At 47.8% G+C, this 21,877-nt stretch overlaps 1 protein-coding gene across 3 annotated transcripts in view; it reads right to left on the minus strand.

The window, feature by feature from the left end:
* The window catches only part of ankrd40 (ankyrin repeat domain 40), a 71,963-nt gene that overhangs the window by 26,494 nt on the left and 23,592 nt on the right, over positions 1 to 21,877 (minus strand). For 2 of the 3 annotated variants that reach the window (XR_013499212.1, XR_013499213.1), the window contains exons 4-5: positions 21,475 to 21,656; positions 19,689 to 19,910 (exon numbers count right to left, since the gene is read on the minus strand). Coding sequence is in view for 1 of the 3 variants with exons in the window: in XM_078225876.1 (XP_078082002.1) it covers positions 19,770 to 19,910; positions 21,475 to 21,656 (323 nt within the window). In the remaining 2 variants the exon portion in view is untranslated. Of the gene's footprint in view, positions 1 to 18,386; positions 19,911 to 21,474; positions 21,657 to 21,877 lie in introns of those variants that run through there. The other variant, XM_078225876.1, reaches the window with a different exon arrangement.

Genomic DNA, 21,877 nt, shown 5'->3' on the forward strand with positions numbered 1-21,877 from the left:
GAAGAAATTCCTCATTTCTGTTTTAAAGGATCGTCCCTTTAGTCTAAGGTTGTGCCTTCTGGTTCTAGATTTTCCTACTAGTGGAAACATCCTCTCCACGTTCACTCTATCCAGTCCTCGCAGTATCCTGTAAGTTTCAATAAGATCCCACCTCATCCTTCTAAATTCCAACGAGTACAGACCCAGAGTCCTCAACCGTTCCTCATACGACAAGCTCTTCATTCCAGGGATCATTCTTGTGAACCTCCTCTGGATCCTTTCCAAGGCCAGCACGTTCTTCATTAGATATGGGGCCCAAAACTGCTCACAATACTCCAAATGGGGTCTGACCAGAGCCTTATACAGCCTCAGAAGTACATCCCTGCTCTTGTATTCTAGCCCTCTCAACATGAATGCTAACATTGCATTTGCCTTCCTAACTGCCAACTGAACCTGCGCGTTAACCTTAAGAGAAGACTGGAGGATAGCAAATGTTGTCCCCTTGTTCAAGAAGGGGAGTAGAGACAAACCTGGTAATTATAGACCGGTGAGCCTTACTTCTGTTGTGGGCAAAGTTTTGGAAAGGATTATAAGAGATAGGATTTATAATCACCTAGAAAGGAATAATTTGATTAGGGATAGTCAACACGGTTTTGTGAAGGGTAGGTCGTGCCTCACAAACCTTATCGAGTTCTTTGAGAAGGTGGCCAAAGAGGTGGATGAGGGTAAAGCAGTTGATGTGGTGTATATGGATTTCAGTAAAGCATTTGATAAGGTTTCCCACTATAAGCTATTGCAGAAGATACGGACACATGGGATTGAGGGTGATTTAGCGGTTTGGGTCAGGAATTGGCTAGCTGTAAGAAGACAGAGGGTGGTGGTTGATGGGAAATGTTCATCCTGGAGTTCAGTTACTAGTGGTGTACTGCAAGGATCTGTTTTGGGGCCACTGCTGTTTGTCATTTTTATAAATGACCTGGATGAGGGTGTAGAAGGATGGGTTAGTAATTTGCGGATGACACTAAAGTCGGTGGAGTTGTGGACAGTGTGGAAGGATGTTGCAGGTTACAGAGGGACATAGATAAGGTGCAGAGCTGGGCTGAGAGGTGGCAAATGGAGTTTAATGCGGAAAAGTGTGAGGTGATTCACTTTGGAAGGAGTGACAGGAATACAGAGTACTGGGCTAATGGTAAGATACTTGGTAGTGTGGATGAACAGAGAAATCTCGGTGTGCATGTGCATAGATCCCTGAAAGTTGGACCCAGGTTGATAGGGTTGTTAAGAAGGCGTACGGTGTGTTAGCTTTTATTGGTAGAGGGATTGAGTTTTGGAGCCAGGAGGTCATGTTGCAGCTGTACAAAACTCTGGTGTGGCCGCACTTGGAGTATTGCATACAGTTCTGGTCGCCGCATTATAGGAAGGATGTGGAAGCATTGGAAAGGGTGCGGAGGAGATTTACCAGGATGTTGCCTGGTATGGTGGGAAGGTCTTATGAGGAAAGGCTGAGGGACTTGAGGTTGTTTTCGTTAGAGAGAAGGTTAAGAGGTGACTTAATAGAGGCATAGATGATCAGAGGATTAGACAAGGTGGATAGTGAGAGCCTTTTTCCTCGGATGGTGAGAGCTAGCACGAGGGGACATAGCTTTAAATTGAGGGGTGATAGATATAGGACAGATGTCAGAGGTAGGTTCTTCACTCAGAGAGTAGTAAGGGCGTGGAATGCCCTGCCTGCAGCAGTAGTGGACTCGCCAACATTAGGGCATTTAAATGGTCATTGGATAAACATATGGATGATATTGGAATAGTGTAGGTTAGAGGGGCTTTAGATTGGTTTCACTGGTCGGCGCAACATCGAGGGCTGAAGGGCATGTACTGCACTGTAATGTCCTATGTTCTATGAATCTTGAACAATGACTCCCAAGTCCCTTTGTGTTTCTGATTTCCTAAGCATTTTCCCATTTAGAAAATAGTCTATGTCTCCATTTCTCTCCTTCCAAACTGCATAACCTCACTTTTCCACATTGTATTCCATCTGCCACTTTTTTGCCCACTCTCCTAACCTGTCCAAGTCCTTCTGCAGCCCCCCTGCTTCCTCAATACTACCTGTCCCTCTACATATCTTTGTATCATCTGCGAACTTAGCAACAATGCCTTCAGTTCCTTCCTCCAAATTGTTAATGTATATTGTGAAAAATTGTGGTCCCAGCACTGACCCCTGAGGCACACCACTGGTCACTGGCTGCCATCCTGAAAAAGACCCCTTTATCCCCACTCTCTGCCTTCTGCCAGTCAGCCAATCCTCTATCCATGCCAGGATTTTACCCTTAACACCATGGGCTCTTAACTTATTTAACAGTCTCCTATGCGGCACCTTGTCAAAGGCCTTCTGGAAATCTAAATAAATCACATCCACTGGTTCTCCTTTATCTAACTTCCTTGTTACCTCCTCAAAGAACTCGAACAGATTTGTCAGACATGACCTCCCTTTGACAAAGCCGTGCTGACTCAGTCCTACTTTATCATGCACTTCCAAGTACTCTGCGATCTCATCTTTAATAATGAACTCTAAAATCTTGCCAATGACCGAAGTCAGGCTAACCGGGCTATAATTTCCCGTCTGCTTCCTCCTTCTCTTCTTAAACAGTGGTGTTACATTCGCTACTTTCCAGTCCTCTGGAACCTTCTTGCCTCCAGTGATTCCTGAAAGATCACCACCAATGCCTCCACAATTTCCTCAGCTATCTCTTTTTGAACCCTGGGGTGTAGTCCATCTGGTCCAGGTGATTTATCCACCTTCAGACCTTTGTTTCCCCAGAACCTTCTCCTTAGTGATGGCCACTACACTCACCTGTGCCCTCTGACTCTCCTGGAGCTCTGGCATCCCACTGGTGTCTTCCACCGTGAAGACTGATGCAAAGTAACTATTCAGTTCCTCTGCCATTGCTTTGTTTCTTATTACTTCTCCAGCCTCGGTTTCCAGTGGTCCAACGGCTGTTTTTGCTTCTCTCTTACCTTTTATATATTGAAAAAAACTCTTCCTATCCTCTTTAATATTACTAGCTGGCTTACACTCATATTTCATTTCCCCCCCCCACCGCCCCCGCCCACCTTATTGCTTTTTTAGTCCTTGGCTCGCTTTTAAAGGCTTCCCAATCCTCTGGCTTCCCACTAATCCTCGCCACTTGTGTGCTTTTTCTTTTGCTTTTATGCTGCCCTTGACTTCCCTCATCAGCCAATGGATGCCTCGTCCTCCCCTTAGCATGTTTCCTCCTCCTTGGGATGAATTTCTGTTGTGCCTCCTGAATAACGCAAAAACCCCTGCCACTGCTGTTCCATACATACACTGACTCTCACTGGGGTACGGGTGCCACACACACTGACTCTCACTGCGGTACAGTTCCACAAACACTGACTCTCACTGGGGTATGGGATCCACACACAAAAGAACAACAAAGAACAGTACAGCACAGGAAACAGGCCCTTCGGCCCTCCAAGACTGTGCCGCTCCTTGGTCCAACTACACCAATCGTTTGTATCCCTCCATTCCCAAGCTGCTCATGTGACTATCCAGGTAAGTCTTAAACGATGTCAGCGTGCCTGCCTCCACCACCCTACTTGGCAGCGCATTCGAGGCCCCCACCACCCGCTGTGTAAAAAACATCCCTCTAATATCTGAGTTATACTTCGCCCCTCTCAACTTGAGCCCGTGACCCCTCGTAATCGTCACTTCTGATCTGGGAAAAAGCTTCCCACCGTTCACCCTATCTATCCCCTTCATAATCGTGTACACCTCTATTAGATCTCCCCTCATTCTCCATCTTTCCAGGGAGAACAACCCCAGTTTACCCAATCTCTCCTCATAGCTAAGAACCTCCATACCAGGCAACATCCTGGTAAACCTTCTCTGCACTCTCTCTAACGCCTCCATGTCCTTCTGGTAGTGCGGTGACTAGAACTGGATGCAGTACTCCAAATGTGGCCTAACCAGCGTCCTATACAGCTGCATCATCAGACTCCAACTTTTATACTCTATACCCCGTCCTATAAAGGCAAGCATACCATATGCCTTCTTCACCACCTTCTCCACCTGTGTTGCCACCTTCAAGGATTTGTGGACTTGCACACCTAGGTCCCTCTGTGTTTCTATACTCTTGATGACTCTGCCATTTATTGTATAACTCCTCCCCACATTATTTCTTCCAAAATGTATCACTTCGCATTTATCTGGATTAAATTCCATCTGCCACCTCTCCGCCCAATTTTCCAGTCTATCTATGTCCTGCTGTATTGCCCGACAATGCTCATCGCTATCTGCAAGTCCAGCCATCTTCGTGAGGATTGGAGGATAGCGAATGTGGTCCCGTTGTTTAAGAAGGGTAGCAGGGATAACCCAGGAAATTATAGGCCGGTGAGCTTGACGTCCGTGGTAGGGAAGTTGTTGGAGAGGATTCTTAGAGACAGGATGTATGTGCATTTAGAACGGAACAATCTCATTAGTGACAGACAGCATGGTTTTGTAAGAGGGAGGTCGTGCCTTACAAATTTGGTGGAGTTTTTTGAGGAAGTGACAAAAACGGTTGATGAAGGAAGGGCCGTGGATGTCGTCTATATGGATTTCAGTAAGGCATTTGACAAAGTCCCACATGGCAGGTTGGTTAAGAAGGTTAAGGCTCATGGGATACAAGGAGAAGTGGCTCGATGGGTGGAGAACTGGCTTGGCCATAGGAGACAGAGGGTAGTGGTCGAAGGGTCTTTTTCCGGCTGGAGGTCTGTGACCAGTGGTGTTCCGCAGGGCTCTGTACTGGGACCTCTGCTATTTGTGATATATATAAATGATTTGGAAGAAGGTGTAACTGGTGTAATCAGCAAGTTTGCGGATGACACGAAGATGGCTGGAATTGCAGATAGCGAAGAGCATTGTCGGGCAATACAGCAGGATATAGATAGGCTGGAAAATTGGGCGGAGAGGTGGCAGATGGAATTTAATCCGGATAAATGCGAAGTGATGCATTTTGGAAGAAATAATGTCGGGAGGAGTTATACAATAAATGGCAGAGTCATCAGGAGTATAGAAACACAGAGGGACCTAGGTGTGCAAGTCCACAAATCCTTGAAGGTGGCAACACAGGTGGAGAAGGTGGTGAAGAAGGCATATGGTATGCTTGCCTTTATAGGACGGGGTATAGAGTATAAAAGCTGGAGTCTGATGATGCAGCTGTATAGAACGCTGGTTAGGCCACATTTGGAGTACTGCGTCCAGTTCTGGTCGCCGCACTACCAGAAGGATGTGGAGGCATTGGAGAGAGTGCAGAGAAGGTTTACCAGGATGTTGCCTGGTATGGAGGGTCTTAGCTATGAGGAGAGATTGGGTAGACTGGGGTTGTTCTCCTTGGAAAGACGGAGAATGAGGGGAGATCTAATAGAGGTATACAAGATTATGAAGGGTATAGATAGGGTGAACAGTGGGAAGCTTTTTCCCAGGTCGGAGGTGACGATCACGAGGGGTCACGGGCTCAAGCTGAGAGGGGCGAAGTATAACTCAGACATCAGAGGGACGTTTTTTACACAGAGGGTGGTGGGGGCCTGGAATGCGCTGCCAAGTAGGGTGGTGGAGGCAGGCACGCTGACATCGTTTAAGACTTACCTGGATAGTCACATGAGCAGCCTGGGAATGGAGGGATACAAACGATTGGTGTAGTTGGACCAAGGAGCGGCACAGTCTTGGAGGGCCGAAGGGCCTGTTTCCTGTGCTGTACTGTTCTTTGTTCTTTGTGTCATCCGCAAACTTGCTGATTACACCAGTTACACCTTCTTCCAAATCATTTATATATATCACAAATAGCAGAGGTCCCAGTACAGAGCCCTGCGGAACACCACTGGTCACAGACCTCCAGCCGGAAAAAGACCCTTCGACCGCTACCCTCTGTCTCCTATGGCCAAACCAGTTCTCCACCCATCTAGCCACTTCTCCTTGTATCCCATGAGCCTTAACCTTCTGAACCAACCTGCCATGTGGGACTTTGTCAAATGCCTTACTGAAATCCATATAGACGACATCCACGGCTCTTCCTTCGTCAACCGTTTTTGTCACTTCCTCAAAAAACTCCACCAAATTTGTAAGGCACGACCTCCCTCTTACAAAACCCTGCTGTCTGTCACTAATGAGATTGTTCCGTTCTAAATGCACATATATCCTGTTGCTAAGAATCCTCTCCAACAACGTCCCTACCACGGACGTCAAGCTCACCGGCCTATAATTTCCCAGGTTATCCTGCTACCCTTCTTAAACAACGGGACTACATTTGCTATCCTCCAATCCTCAGGGACCTCACCTGTGTCCAAAGAAGTGACAAAGATTTCCGTCAGAGGCCCAGCAATTTCATCTCTCGTCTCCCTGAGCAGTCTAGGATAGATGCCATCAGATGCCATCGGGTCCTCTCACTGGGGGACGGATTCCACACACACACTGACTTTCACTGGGGTATAGTTCCACACACATTGACTCTCACTGGGGTACAGTTCCACGCACACCGACTCTCACTGGGGTAGGAATTCCACATACAGTGACTCTCACTGGGGTACAGGTCCCACACACACCGACTCTCACTGGGGTATAGTTCCACACACACCGACTCTCACTGGGGTATAGTTCCACACACACTGACTCTCACTGGGGTATAGTTCCACACACACTGACTCTCACTGGGGTATAGTTCCACACACACTGACTCTCACTGACACTGATTTGGATGTACTTGTGAATGTATCATAAAGTTAAGGTTCAGCGAAGGAACCATTAGGAAGGCAGATGGTACACGAGCTCTTATTGTGAGTGTTTTAGTTGATTAGCAAAGAAATCTTCTTGTATTCATTAAAGTCATCGGCTAGCTGTTGACTTGAGGGTGTTGTCTCCCCTGCTTTGGGAGTTTCCTCAATGGGTCTTCATGTGGCTTCACTGGCTGATTGCTGAGCTGTGGATCTTTGGTTTCATGGGGCAGGATGTCCCACCTGGCGATGGGATCTGGATTCCACAATTCACTCCCTTTTCTTTCCTTCTCCGTTAACACTCTCCACATCATGAATGTGTTGGGACTCAAAGCGTGATGCAGCTTGATGGACATGTTGTCACCATCCCAAATGGTTGGTAGCGACGGATGTGGAGGCTTTGGAGAGGGTGCAGAGGAGGTTTACCAGGATGTTGCCTGGTATGGAGGGGAGATCCTATGAGGAGAGGCTGAGGGATTTGGGATTGTTTTCGCTGGAAAGGCGGCGGCTAAGAGGGGATCTTATTGAAACATATAAGATGATTAGAGGTTTAGATAGGGTGGATAGTGATAGCCTTTTTCCTCTGATGGAGAAATCCAGCACGAGGGGGCATGGCTTTAAATTGAGGGGGGGTAGTTATAGAACCGATGTCAGGGGTAGGTTCTTTACCCAGAGGGTGGTGAGGGATTGGAATGCCCTGCCAGCATCAGTAGTAAATGCGCCTAGTTTGGGGGCGTTTAAGAGATCCGTAGATAGGTTCATGGACGAAAAGAAATTGGTTTAGGTTGGAGGGTCACAGTTTTTTTTTAACTGGTCGGTGCAACATCGTGGGCCGAAGGGCCTGTTCTGCGCTGTAATGTTCTATGTTCTATGTTCTATGTTCCTCCCACTCATTAATGACATTGTTCCATGCTTCAAGTAAAGTTGATTTATTAGTCACAAGTAAGGCTTACATTAACACTGCAATGAAGTTACTGTGAAATTCCCCTCGTCGCCACAGTCCAGCACCTGTTCAGGTCAATGCATCTAACCCGCAGACCATTGGACTGTGGGAAGAAACCGGAGCACCCGGAGGAAACCCACACAGACACCGTGACTCAAGCCGGGAATCCCTGGTGCTGAGAGGTAACAGTGGTAACCACTGTGCTACCGTGCTGTCCCCTTCAAGGAGAGTTTCAGAGTGTCTGAAGCATTTCAAAGGCTTTAGTGAGGCCGCACTTCCAATACTGGGTACAGTTTTGGTCTCCATAACTCAGGAATGATTTCAAGGAAGTGAAACAAAGTTTCATTGGATTGATAGCTGAGACGATAGAGCTGTCGTGTGAAGAGGGATTGAGTAGAGTTCGGATTTTTTCTGTGGAGTTTAGTAGAATGACAGGCAATCTCATTGATACATAAGATTTTAAGAGGGCTTCACTGAGTGCATGCTAAATCTGGAGGGACTAGAACCAGGGGCAGGATCTCAGGATCAGTGATCGACCATTTAGGTCTGAGATGAAGAGAAATTTCTTCACTCAAAGGGTTGTAGGTCAGAGAGCGGTGGATGTTCCATCATTGAGTTCATTTAAGATGGAGATGGATAGATTTTTGAAAGCTAAGGGAATCTCGGGATTTGGAATAAGGTGAGAAAGGAGAGTTGATGTACAGCAGCCATTATTGTATTGAACGGGCAAGCAGGTTCAAGGGGCTGAATGGCCAACTTCCTATTTTGTTCTTGTGTGACTGAATGGTTTTTCAAAGCAGCATAATGAGGGTCTTAAAGAGGAAAAGGAATTCGAGAGCTTAGAACCCAAGAAATTTACAGGTAATTAGTTGTGGCATTGATGGTTTCTTTCAGAATGATGGGAATTACGTTCCACTAAGAACTGTAATATTCCTCAGTAATACTATGCGAGTTGATCGATTTGGAAGGCAAATTAGAACCATAGAACCATAGAAAATTACAGCTCAGAAATAGGCCTCGATCAAGCAGACGCAGCATGGATTCATGAAGGGAAAGTCGTGTTTGACGAATCTACTGGACTTTTATGAAGATGTCACTAGTGCGGTTGACAAGAGGGGAACCGGTGGATGTGGTGTTTTTAGATTTCCAGAGGGCGTTCAATAAGGTGCCTCACAAAAGGTTGCTGCAGAAGATTGGGGTACATGGAGTTAGGGGTAAGATGTTGGTGTGGATTGGGGATTGGCTATCTAACAGGAAGCAGAGAGTTGGAATAAATGGGTGCTTTTCTGGTTGGCAGTTGGTGACCAGTGGCGTGCCGCAGGGATCGGTGCTGGGGCCTCAATTGTTTACCATTTACATAGATGATCTGGAGGAGGGGACTGAATGTAGGGTATTCAAGTTTGCTGATGACACGAAGGTGAGTGGGAAAGCGAATTGCATGGAGGACGCGGAAAGTCTGCAGAGAGATTTGGATAGGCTGAGCGAGTGGGCGAGGATCTGGCAGATGGAATATAACGTTAGCAAATGTGAGGTTATCCACTTTGGAAGAAATAATAGTAAATTGGAATATTATTTAAATGGAGAAAAATTACATCGTGCGACTGTGCAGAGGGACCTGGGGGTCCTTGTGCACGAATCGCAAAAACTCAGTCTGCAGGTGCAGCAGGTGATCAAGAAGGCGAATGGAATGTTGGCCTTTATCGCGAGGGGGATAGAATATAAAAGCATGGAGGTCTTGCTGCAACTGTACAAGGCACTGGTGAGGCCGCAACTGGAGTACTGTGTGCAGTTTTGGTCCCCTTATTTGCGAAAGGATATATTGGCTTTGGAGGGAGTGCAGAGAAGGTTCACCAGGTTGATACCGGAGATGAGGGGTGTAGCTTATGAGGAGAGATTAAACAGATTGGGTCTGTACTCGTTGGGGTTTAGAAGGATGAGGGGTGATCTTATAGAGACATATAAGATAATGAAGGGGCTGGATAGAGGTGGAGAGATTCTTTCCACTTAGCAGGGAAACCAGAACTAGAGGGCACAGCCTCAAAATAAGGGGGGGCCGGTTCAGAACAGAGTTGAGGGGCAACTTCTTCTCTCAGAGGGTAGTGAATCTCTGGAATTCTCTGCCCATTGAAGTGGTGGAGGTTTCCTCGTTGAATATGTTTAAATCACGGGTAGATAGTTTTCTGATCGATAAGGGAATTAGGGGTTATGGGGAGCAGGCGGGTAAGTGGAACTGATTCGCTTCAGATCAGCCATGATCTTGTTGAATGGCGGGGCAGGCTCGAAGGGCCAGATGGCCTACTCCTGCTCCTATTTCTTATGTTCTTTTGGCCCTTCTTGTCTGTGCCGAACCATTTTTTGTCTAGTCCCACTGACCTGTACTTGGGCCATATCCCTCCACACCCCTCTCATCCACGAACCCGTCTTAAATGTTAAAAGTGACCCCGCATTTACCACTTTATCCGGCAGCTCATTCCACACTCCCGCCACTCTCTGCGTGAAGAAGCCCCCCCTAATATTCCCTTTAAACTTTTCTCCTTTCACCCTTAACCCATGCCCTCTGGTTTTTTTCTCCCCTAGCCTCAGCGGAAAAAGCCTGCTTGCATTCACTCTATCTATACCCATCAAAATCTTATACACCTCTATCAAATCTCCCCTCAATCTTCTACGCTCCAGGGAATAAAGTCCCAACCTATTCAATCTCTCTCTCTAACTCAGCTTCTCAAGTCCCGGCAACATCCTTGTGAACCTTCTCTGCACTCTTTCAACCGTATTTACATCCTTCCTGTAACTAGGTGACCAAAACTGTACACGATACTCCAAATTTGGCCTCACCAATGCCTTATATAACCTTACCATAACACTCCAACTTTTATACTCGATACTCCGATTTATAAAGGCCAATGTACCAAAGGCACTCTTTACGACCCTATCCACCTGTGACGTCACTTTTAGGGAATTCTGTACCTGTATTCCCAGATCCCTCTGTTCAACTGCACTCTTCAGAGTCCTACCATTTACCCTGTACGTTCTACTTTGGTTTGTCCTTCCAATGTGCAATATCTCACACTTGTCTGCGTTAAATTCCATTTGCCATTTTTCAGCCCAGTTTTCTAGTTGGTCCAAATCCCTCTGCAAGCTTTGAAAACCTTCCTCGTTGTCCACTACACCTCCAATCTTTGTATCATCAGCAAACTTGCTGATCCAATTGACCACATTATCATCCAGATCATTGATATAGATGACAAATATCAATGGACCCAACACCGATCCCTGCGGCACACCACTAGTCACAGGCCTCCACTCAGAGAAGCAATCCTCCACACCACTCTCTGGCTTCTTCCATTGAGCCAGTGTCTAATCCAATTTACTACCTCCCCATGTATACCTAGTGACTGAACCTTCCTAACTAACCTCCCATGAGGGACCTTGTCAAAGGCCTTGCTGAAATCCAGGTAGACAACATCCACCGCCTTCCCTTCATCCACTTTCCTGGTAACCTCCTCGAAAAACTCTAATAGATTGGTCAAACATGACCTACCACGCACAAAGCCATGTTGACTCTCCCTAATAAGTCCCTGTCTATCCAAATATTTGTAGATCCTATCCCTTATCACACCTTCCAATAACTTGCCCACCACCGACGTCAAACTTACTGGCCTATAATTTCCTGGATTTCTTTTGGAACCTTTTTTAAACAACGGAACAACATGAGCCACCCTCCAATCATCTGGCACCTCCCCCATGAATACTGACATTTTAAATATGTCTGCCAGGGCCCCTGCAAGTTCAACACTAGCTTCCCTCAAGGTCCGTGGGAATACCCTGTCCGGTCCTGGAGATTTATCCACTCTGATTTGCCTCAAGACAGCGAGCACCTCTTCCCTTTAATCTGTAAAGGTTCCATGACCTCCCTACCTGTTTGCCCTATTTCCGTAGACTCCATGCCCGTTTCCTCAGGGATGCAAACAAACCATTTAGTATCTCCCCCATCTCTTTTGATTCCATACACGGTGTACCACTCTGGTCTTCAAGAGGACCAATTTTATCCCTCACTATCCTTTTGCTCCTAACATATGCATAGAAGCTCTTTGGATTTTCCTTCACTCTGTCTGCCAAAGCAACCTCATGTCTTCTTTTAGCCCTCCTGATTTCCCTCTTAAGTAGCTTCTTGCACTTTTTATATTCCTCGAGCATCTGATCTGTTCCTTGCTGCCTGTACATTTCATACAACTCTCTCTTCCTCTTAATCAGTGTTACAATCTCCCTCGAGAACCAAGGTTCCTTATTCCTATTTACTTTGCCTTTAATCCTGACAGGAACATACAAACTCTGCACTCTCAAAATTTCTCCTTTGAAGGCCTCCCACTTTCCATTTACATCCTTACCAGAGAACAGCCTGTACCAATCCACACTTCCCAGATCCCTTCTCATTTCATCAAATTTGGCCTTTTTCCAGTTCAGAACTTCAACCCGAGGACCAGATCTATCCTTATCCATGATCAGGTTGAAACTAATGGCATTATGATCACTGGATCCAAAGTGTTCCCTCACACCCATCACCTGCCCTAACTCATTTCCCAATAGGAGATCCAATATCACATCCTCTCTAGTTGGCACCTCTATATACTGATGTAGAAAATTCTCCTGAACACATTTTACAAACTCTAGCCCGTCTAAACCTTTATGCGAGTCCCAATCTATATGTGGAAAATTAAAATCCTGTACTATCACAACTTTGGGGGAAAATTTAATATACAAACTGGAAAGAGTAGAGTGGCAGAGTGAGTTTGGGCTGGTGACACAACTCCTTAAAGAATGAGTAATGAAGCAGTGAGGAAGAACACTCATTTTAGATTAGGGTCTCAAGTACAAAAGCTCTCTGGAAATGTAGAAAACTCGGTAGGAAATTTGTACACAGCAAGCTCCCACAAACAGCAATGTGCCTACACCAGGTAATCTGTGTCAGTGATGTTGATTGAAGGATAAACATTCGCCTAGAACACGGGGAGATGACACACCTGTTATTTGAAATAGTGCTTACAGGATCGAGAGAGCAGTCAGGGCATTGGGTTAACATCTCATCAACAAGATGGCACCTTTAACAGTGCAGCACTCCCTCTGACCACTGCAATATTAGCCTGCATTTTGTACATTAGTCTTGGGGAAGATGTCAAGGACATGGACTGACAGATGAAACCTGCATTGCAGTTCGGAAGGGGAGAAAAAACAGGATATCAGACTAAGAATACACCCCCCCCATTTTAATAGTCGATGAGACTACATCCACATTTCTGAAGCGACAAGCTGTGACTAATAGGTTAATAATCCATTCTCACCACCAAGCCTTGCAGACAAGGCTGCTGATTACACCATGGAACCTTACAATAGGGAGACTGTTGTACGGGAGATTAGAGATTCAGGTCCCGTGGTTTCCACCTACATTCCACTGGAGTCTTGTCACATGTAGCTTATTCTGAGCTGCGTCTGGGGCAGGCCGGCGCTGAGCGAGTCCGGGGCAGGCCGGCGCTGAGCGAGTCCGGGGCAGGTCGGCGCTGAGCGAGTCCGGGGCAGGCCGGCACTGAGCGAGTCCGGGGCAGGCCGACGCTGAGCGCGTCCGGGGCAGGTCGGCGCTGAGCGCGTCCGGGGCAGGCCGACGCTGAGCGAGTCCGGGGCAGGCCGGCGCTGAGCGCGTCTGGGGCAGGTCGGCGCTGAGCGAGTCCGGGGCAGGCCGGCACTGAGCGAGTCCGGGGCAGGCCGGCGCTGAGCGCGTCCGGGGCAGGCCGGCGCTGAGCGCGTCTGGGGCAGGTCGGCGCTGAGCGAGTCCGGGGCAGGCCGACGCTGAGCGAGTCCGGGGCAGGCCGGCGCTGAGCGCGTCTGGGGCAGGTCGGCGCTGAGCGAGTCCGGGGCAGGCCGGCACTGAGCGAGTCCGGGGCAGGCCGGCGCTGAGCGCGTCCGGGGCAGGTCGGCGCTGAGCGCGTCCGGGGCAGGTCGGCGCTGAGCGCGTCCGGGGCAGGCCGGCGCTGAGCGCGTCCGGGGCAGGCCGGCGCTGAGCGCGTCCGGGGCAGGCCGGCGCTGAGCGCGTCCGGGGCAGGCCGGCGCTGGTAAATCACACCAAAAATATCAACAAACTCCAAATGATCAAAATCAGAAAAATTCAGCATGTGCAGATCGGAAAATCAAGTAGAATGCGCTGGGGTCAGTGTTCTGGGCTTGAGGCTCATTCACACTCCAAGGACAGCTACAGCACGGGGTTAGATACAGAGTAAAGCTCCCTCTACACTGTCCCCATCAAACACTCCCAGGACAGGTACAGCACGGGGTTAGATACAGTGCAAAGCTCCCTCTACACTGTCCCCATCAAACACTCCCAGGACAGGTACAGCACGGAGTTAGATACAGAGTAAAGCACCCTCTACACTGTCCCCATCAAACACTCCCAGGACAGGTACAGCACGGAGTTAGATACAGTGCAAAGCTCCCCCTGCACTGTCCCCATCAAATACAGTAAGGAGTCTAACAACACCAGGTTAAAGTCCAACAGGTTTATTTGGTAGCAAAAGCCACTACCTTTCGGAACAGGCTGTCCCTTCGTCAGGTGGGTGGGAGTTCTGATCACAAACAGGGGTCAATATGCGCGATCTTCTTGGCGATCCTCTCCACTTGGAGCCGGCAGTTTGCGGTGTCGATGGTAGTCATGATGTGGAGATGCCGGCGTTGGGCTAGTGCTTTTGCTACCAAATAAATCTGTTGGACTTTAACCTGGTGTTGTGAGACTTCTTACTGTGTTTACCTCAGTCCAACACCGGCATCTCCACATCATGCCCATCAAACACCCCCAGGACAGGTACAGCACGGGGTTAGATACAGAGTAAAGCTCCCTCTACACTGTCCCCCATCAAACACTCTCAGGACAGGTACAGCACGGGGTTAGATACAGAGTAAAGCTCCCTCTACACTGTCCCCATCAAACACTCCCAGGACAGGTACAGCACGGGGTTAGAAACAGAGTAAAGCTCCCTCTACACTGTCCCCATGAAACACTCCCAGGACAGGTACAGCATGGGGTTAGATACAGAGTAAAGCTCCCTCTACACTGTCCCCATGAAACACTCCCAGGACAGGTACAGCACGGGGTTAGATACAGAGTAAAGCTCCCTCTACACTGTCCCCATCAAACACTCCCAGGACAGGTACAGCACGGGGTTAGAAACAGAGTAAAGCTCCCTCTACACTGTCCCCATGAAACACTCCCAGGACAGGTACAGCATGGGGTTAGATACAGAGTAAAGCTCCCTCTACACTGTCCCCATGAAACACTCCCAGGACAGGTACAGCACGGGGTTAGATACAGAGTAAAGCTCCCTCTACACTGTCCCCATCAAACACTCCCAGGACAGGTACAGCACGGGGTTAGATACAGAGTAAAGCTCCCTCTACACTGTCCCCATGAAACACTCCCAGGACAGGTACAGCACGGGGTTAGATACAGAGTGAAGTTCAGGGTCAGATGTAGGTTTTTTTTCAAAGGTTCTGTGTCCCAGGGTTAAACGCTCACCAGAACATGTTTTACTGTCTCTCTGATAATTAAGTTGATGTTTATGATGTGGGCGGTGCAATGGGGAGATCTCCAGAAAGTACCAGATTAGCGTGGAATTCAACATTTTGGAAATAATGAGGTTTAAGTCAGGCTGGTGACTGAGCTGCTCCAGACTGTGCCATCCTGCCCAGGAGCAGAGCTGCTCTGAACCAGGCTCCACTTCAATGCCAGCAATCCCAGATTAAGGCCCACGTGATATCTTGTGCTTCACACCATCCCACTTCAGTGTTATAAACACTGACGCTGCAGTAGGGACAGGAATGGAGGTGACTATATTGTGGCACTCTCACCCTCTGAGTGGCAGCTTGAAGCAGGTTTAACAGACGCCTTGTTTTAACAAAAACAATTTGCTGCTCATTTATATTTCAAACTGAAACGGTGAGAAAATAAAATACAAACACGCGATTAACCCAAGCTTTTGACTGTTCAGCACTTTGCTTCAAATCACATTCAGCAGCACTGAGACATGACAGTACCAGACAGGAGTCATCATCCCCCTTCACCCACTGCGTATTACACACGTACAGGAGCTGACACTGAGACACACACACACACACACACACACACAGACCATACAGGAGCTGACACTGAGACACACACACAGACCATACAGGAGCTGACACTGAGACACACACACACACACACAGACACAGACACAGACACACACACACAGACAGACAGAGACACACACACACAGACAGACACAGACACACACAGACAGACACACACAGACAGACACACACAGACAGACACACACAGACAGACACACACAGACAGACACACACAGACAGACACACACAGACAGACACACACAGACAGACACACACAGACAGACACACACAGACAGACACACACAGACAGACACACACAGACAGACACACACAGACAGACACACACAGACAGACACACACAGACAGACACACACAGACAGACACACACAGACAGACACACACACACACAGACACACACACACACACAGACACACACACACACACAGAGACACACAGACACACACAGAGACACACAGACACACACACAGACACACACACAGACACACACACAGACACACACACAGACACACACACAGACACACACACAGACACACACACAGACACACACACAGACACACACACAGACACACACACAGACACACACACAGACACACACACAGACACACACACAGACACACACACAGACACACACACACACACAGACACACAGACACACACACACGGAGCTTACAGGGGCTGACACAGACACACACACGAACCGTACAGGAGCTGACACTGAGACACGCACGAACCGTACAGGAGCTGACACTGAGACACACACGAACCATACAGGAGCTGACACTGAGACACGCACACACAGACCGTACAGGAGCTGACACTGAGACACACACACACACACACGGACCATGTGTGTGTGTGTCAGTGTCAGCTCCTGCACGGTCCATGTGTGTGTCTCAGTGTCAGCTCCTGTACGATCCGTGTGTGTGTCCCAGTGTCAGCTCATAGAGTCATAGAGGTTTACAGCATGGAAACAGGCCCTTCGGCCCAACTTGTCCATGCCGCCCTTATTTTTATTTTTTTAAAACCCCTAAGCTAATCCCAATTGCCCGCATTTGGCCCATATCCCTCTATACCCATCTTACCCATGTAACTATCTAAATGCTTTTTAAAAGATAAAATTGTACCCGCCTCTACTACTACCTCTGGCAGCTTGTTCCAGACACTCACCACCCTCTGTGTGAAAAAATTGCCCCTCTGGACACTTTTGTATCTCTCCCCTCTCACCTTAAACCTATGCCCTCTAGTTTTAGACTCTCCTACCTTTGGGAAAAGATATTGACTATCTACCTTGTCTATGCCCCTCATTATTTTATAGACCTCTATAAGATCACCCCTCAGCCTCCTACGCTCCAGAGAAAAAAGTCCCAGTCTATTCAGCCTCTCCTTATAACTCAATCCATCAAGTCCCGGTAGCATCCTAGTAAATCTTTTCTGCACTCTTTCTAGTTTAATAATATCCTTTCTATAATAGGGTGCCCAGAATTGCACACAGTATTCCAAGTGTGGCCTTACCAATGTCTTGTACAACTTCAACAAGACGTCCCAACTCCTGTATTCAATGTTCTGACCCATGAAACCAAGCATGCCAAATGCCTTCTTCACCACTTTGTCCACCTGTGACTCCACTTTCAAGGAGCTATGAATATGTACCCCTAGATCTGTTTGTTCTGTAACTCTCCCCAACGCCCTACCATTAACTAAGTCCTGTCCTGGTTCAATCTACCAAAATGCATTACCTTGCATTTGTCCAAATTAAACTCCATCTGCCATTCATCAGCCCACTGGCCCAATTGATCAAGATCCCGTTGCAATTGGAGATAACCTTCCTCACTGCCCACCATGTCACCAATCTTGGTGTCATCTGCAAACTTACTAACCATGCCCCCTATATTCTCATCCAAATCATTAATATAAATGATAAATAACAGTGGGCCCAGCACCGATCCCTGAGGCACACCGCTGGTCACAGGTCTCCAGTTTGAAAAACTCTCTACAACCGCCCTCTGGCTTCTGTCAAGAACACAGTAAGAGTTTTAACAACACCAGGTTAAAGTCCAACAGGTTTATTTGGAGCAAATACCATTAGCTACCAAATAAACTTGTTGGACCTTAACCTGGTGTTGTTAAAACTCTTACTGTGTTGCTGCTCCTGTACAGCAGCTCCCTCTGCTGGACCCTCCAGTATTTAAGAGTTAAAGGAATCTGGGAAGAGGTTTGTGCTGAAGTTCCCATTACCCAGAAAACAGGAGAGATTAACCAGCTGAAAGTTTCCTCGAACCATCAATTCACACATTAATAATGGACTGGGGCTGGAAAATTAAACAGTGACCCCTTTGCAGATAAGAACAGGAGTGTTAGTGGATCCAGAGCTGTATAAATCTGTGTAAATGCTGACAGTCACGCAGACATAGCTGCACATACCAATGGATATGTAAACAGAGACATACATGTTAACAGACACACGCAATTGCAGACAGACATACAGGCACATGTAAACATCAATCTATATTCAGACACCAGCTACATCCCATTCACTTCGACACAAACCTCGCTTTATTGATAATTATACAGTTATTATGCGTTCAATTCCTGACTATAACATTTTGAAAAAGTGCTTCAGAACATGGAAGTAAAGGGAAAGGTGGATATAAAAATAGCAAATCTCTAAATGCATAGGTTCAGTAAGTGATGTCAGAGTAAGCACCAACTCTGGGAGTTAAAGGGAGCTGTGTCTCTGCAACATCAGGGCGGACTCACCGGGAATAAGGTCACCATCAACAAACACTCAGGCTGCTTACAAAAGTGGAAGAGAATGCAAACTCAAATCCTTTCCCCTGACACTGGCTGGCAGCAACGGTGACAATAGAAAAATAGTCCGTCTCACTTTAGAGTTTTCTTAAAAAAATAAATTGTTGACTTGGTGAATGGGGGCGGGGGGGGGGGGGGGGGGAGGGAGGAGAGGTGGTGGTGGCAGGGAGTTGGGGGGGGGGGGTTGGCGGGGGCAGGCAGGAGTTGGCGGGGACAGGGGTGGGGCTGGTGGTGGGCAGCAGGCCCTGTTCCTGTGCTTACTGTTCTTTGTTCCAATGGGAATGGGGGTTAAGGGGACAAGCTGATTAACCAGCACAGCTCAATTCAAAAAACCTGCCAAGGATTCTCTAATGAGCAGAGGGCGACGCAAATCAAACCCCAAATTTCCCATTTACAAAATGGCGGGAATTCACCAGCCAACACAGGGTTAGCACTGCTGCTTCACAGCTCCAGGGACCTGGTTTCAAATCCCGGCTTGGGTCGCTGCCTGTGTGGAGTTTGCACATTCTCCCTGTGTCTGCATGGGTTTCCTCCGGGTGCTCCGGTTTCCTCCCGCAGTCCAAAGATTGGCCATTCTAAATTGCCCCTTAGTGTCCCGGGATGCATAGGTTAGAGGGGTTAGTGGGTAAATGTGCAGGGATATGTGGGTAGGGCCTGGGTGGGATTGTGGTTGGTGCAGACTCGATGGGCCGAATGGCTTCTTTCTGCACTGTAGGATTCTAACACCCCCATCCGCTGCCCAGTTCCTCACACCCCCTCCCCCCACACCCGCTTCCTGATCTCCTCATACTCTCTGCACGCCTGAAGTATCCTCACCGGAACTGCCAGGATGGGATGAGTGTCCAGATTGGGGAAGTGGAGGGTTGACAGGATGGGATGGAGTGTTTGATATATTGAATTAGTTTTTATTTATTCTGAGGAGAGGCAGTTTAAAGTAGTGTTAGTGACTCTCCAGTAACCACTGGATATGATCTTTTAGACATCACCGAGCAGGGATGGCCATGCGGCCCACACTGAAACTTGCCCCCTCTCATAGACATCAACAGGCTTCCGCTTCCCAGGAGTGGCTGGGATGGTTTGTCACAGTGAGCTCAGAAAGGCAGTTTCAGTAGGTCAGTGTAGCAGCTCCCTGATTGTAGCAAGGTCGTTCGGTTAGAGCAGCCGGGGCGGACGTCGGGTTTGTGTCACCTCTCAACAAAACCAACTCCAACTCCTGGAAATTCTGGAGCCTCGAAACATCTTTATCCTAAACATGAAGTCAAATAAAACAGGTTTGAGACGTGACAGGTTCAATATCAGCACAAAGTTAGGGAAAGGCAGAGGGAGAAAGGGAAGGTGTGAGATAAGGGGGGAGATAGGACAGTTCGGACTATACTGCAAGGCCAATGGAGATGGTAAGGGGACGAGTAAAGAAACAAAAGATGTATTTAGGCTACTTGTAAATGACAAAAGCAGAATTATTAACCACAGCTCCTGAAGCAGTTAATGATCTGAAACAACTGAAGTCCATGTTGAAGCCGGAAGGCAGGAAAGCGTCGAAATGAAAGACGAGGTGCTGTTCCTGCCTCATTGGAATCGTTCAGGAAACTGAGGACAAGAAGGATCGAGTGGAACAGAGAATTAAAACTTGCATCCTGCACTCCAGCCATTCCCCTCAATCACTCACCTTCCTTTCTGTCCAACATTCTCCAGTTCTATTGGAAGGATATCACTGTCCTTCCACATTGGGGGAGGCGATGGCCTATTATCGCTAGACTATTAACCCAGAAACTCAGCTAATGCTCTGGGGACCCGGGTTTGAATCCCCCCACGGCAGATGATGGAATTTGAATTTAATTTTAAAAATCTGGAATTAAGAATCTACTGATGACCATGAAACCATTGTCGATTGTCAGAAAAACCCATTTGGTTCACTAATGTCTTTTAGGGAAGGAAATCTGCCGTCCTTACCCGGTCTGGCCTACATGCAACTCCAGAGCCACAGCAATGTAGTTGACTCTCAACTGCCCTCGGGCAACTCGGGATGGGCAATAAATGTTGGCCCAGCCAGCGACGCCCATGTCGCACGAATGAATTAAAAACATGAATTGTATTTCTCTCTCCAGAGATGTTGTTGACCAGCTGCGTCTTTCCAGTATTTGTTTTTATCACAAATGAAACATTATCAATGGGAACTTATTTTAAAATTTGGGTACATCAGAGTGTTACAGTGAGGGGTGTGGGGTATATCAGTGTGTTACAGTGAGGGGTGTGGGATATATCAGAGTGTTACAGTGAGGGGTGTGGGATATATCAGAGTGTTACAGTGAGGGGTGTGGGATATATCAGAGTGTTACAGTGAGGGGTGTGGGATATATCAGAGTGTCACAGTGAGGGGTGTGGGATATATCAGAGTGTCACAGTGAGGGGTGTGGGATATATCAGAGTGTTACAGTGAGGGGTGTGGGATATATCAGAGTGTTACAGTGAGGGGTGTGGGATATATCAGAGTGTCACAGTGAGGGGTGTGGGATATATCAGTGTTACAGTGAGGGGTGTGGGGTATATCAGTGTGTTACAGTGAGGGGTGTGGGGTATATCAGTGTGTTACAGTGACGGGTGTGGGGTATATCAGAGTGTTACAGTGAGGGGTGTGGGGCATATCAGAGTGTTACAGTGAGGGGTGTGGGGTATATCAGAGTGTTACAGTGAGGGGTGTGGGGTATATCAGAGTGTTACAGTGAGGGATGTGGGGTATATCAGAGTGTTACAGTGAGGGGTGTGGGGCATATCAGAGTGTTACAGTGAGGGGTGTGGGGTATTTCTATTACCTTTCGGAGCAGTGTGTTGGGTAGTTTCCTGATCTTTTCCACTTGCTCGGGTTGGATACTGAGCTCCTGGCTGCACACTGTGAGGAGTGCCTGGTAGGTGAGTTCCCTTCGATCGAGTTCCACCTCGATGAAGTCATTGTCCCTGATAGCAGGATTCTGAATGCGAACTTTCAATATCAGCTCTGCAAAGGGAAAGAAAGCAGCAGTTTAGAGCGGTGAAACACGTCCATTCCGCCATGAATTACTCTGAACAGGTGTGGCTGCCACAGTTCTAGCCCAGTCTGCAATCTCAGGCTCAGGAATTTCCGAATCAACTCCATCTGAGCCCAGCACTAACTGCAGTAGTTTCAGCATGGACAGTTGAGAATTAACCATACCAATGAGACAACAGCTTCTGGACACC

The sequence above is a fragment of the Mustelus asterias genome, chromosome 12 (genome assembly GCF_964213995.1).
Source record: "Mustelus asterias chromosome 12, sMusAst1.hap1.1, whole genome shotgun sequence".
Taxonomy (NCBI): domain Eukaryota; kingdom Metazoa; phylum Chordata; class Chondrichthyes; order Carcharhiniformes; family Triakidae; genus Mustelus; species Mustelus asterias.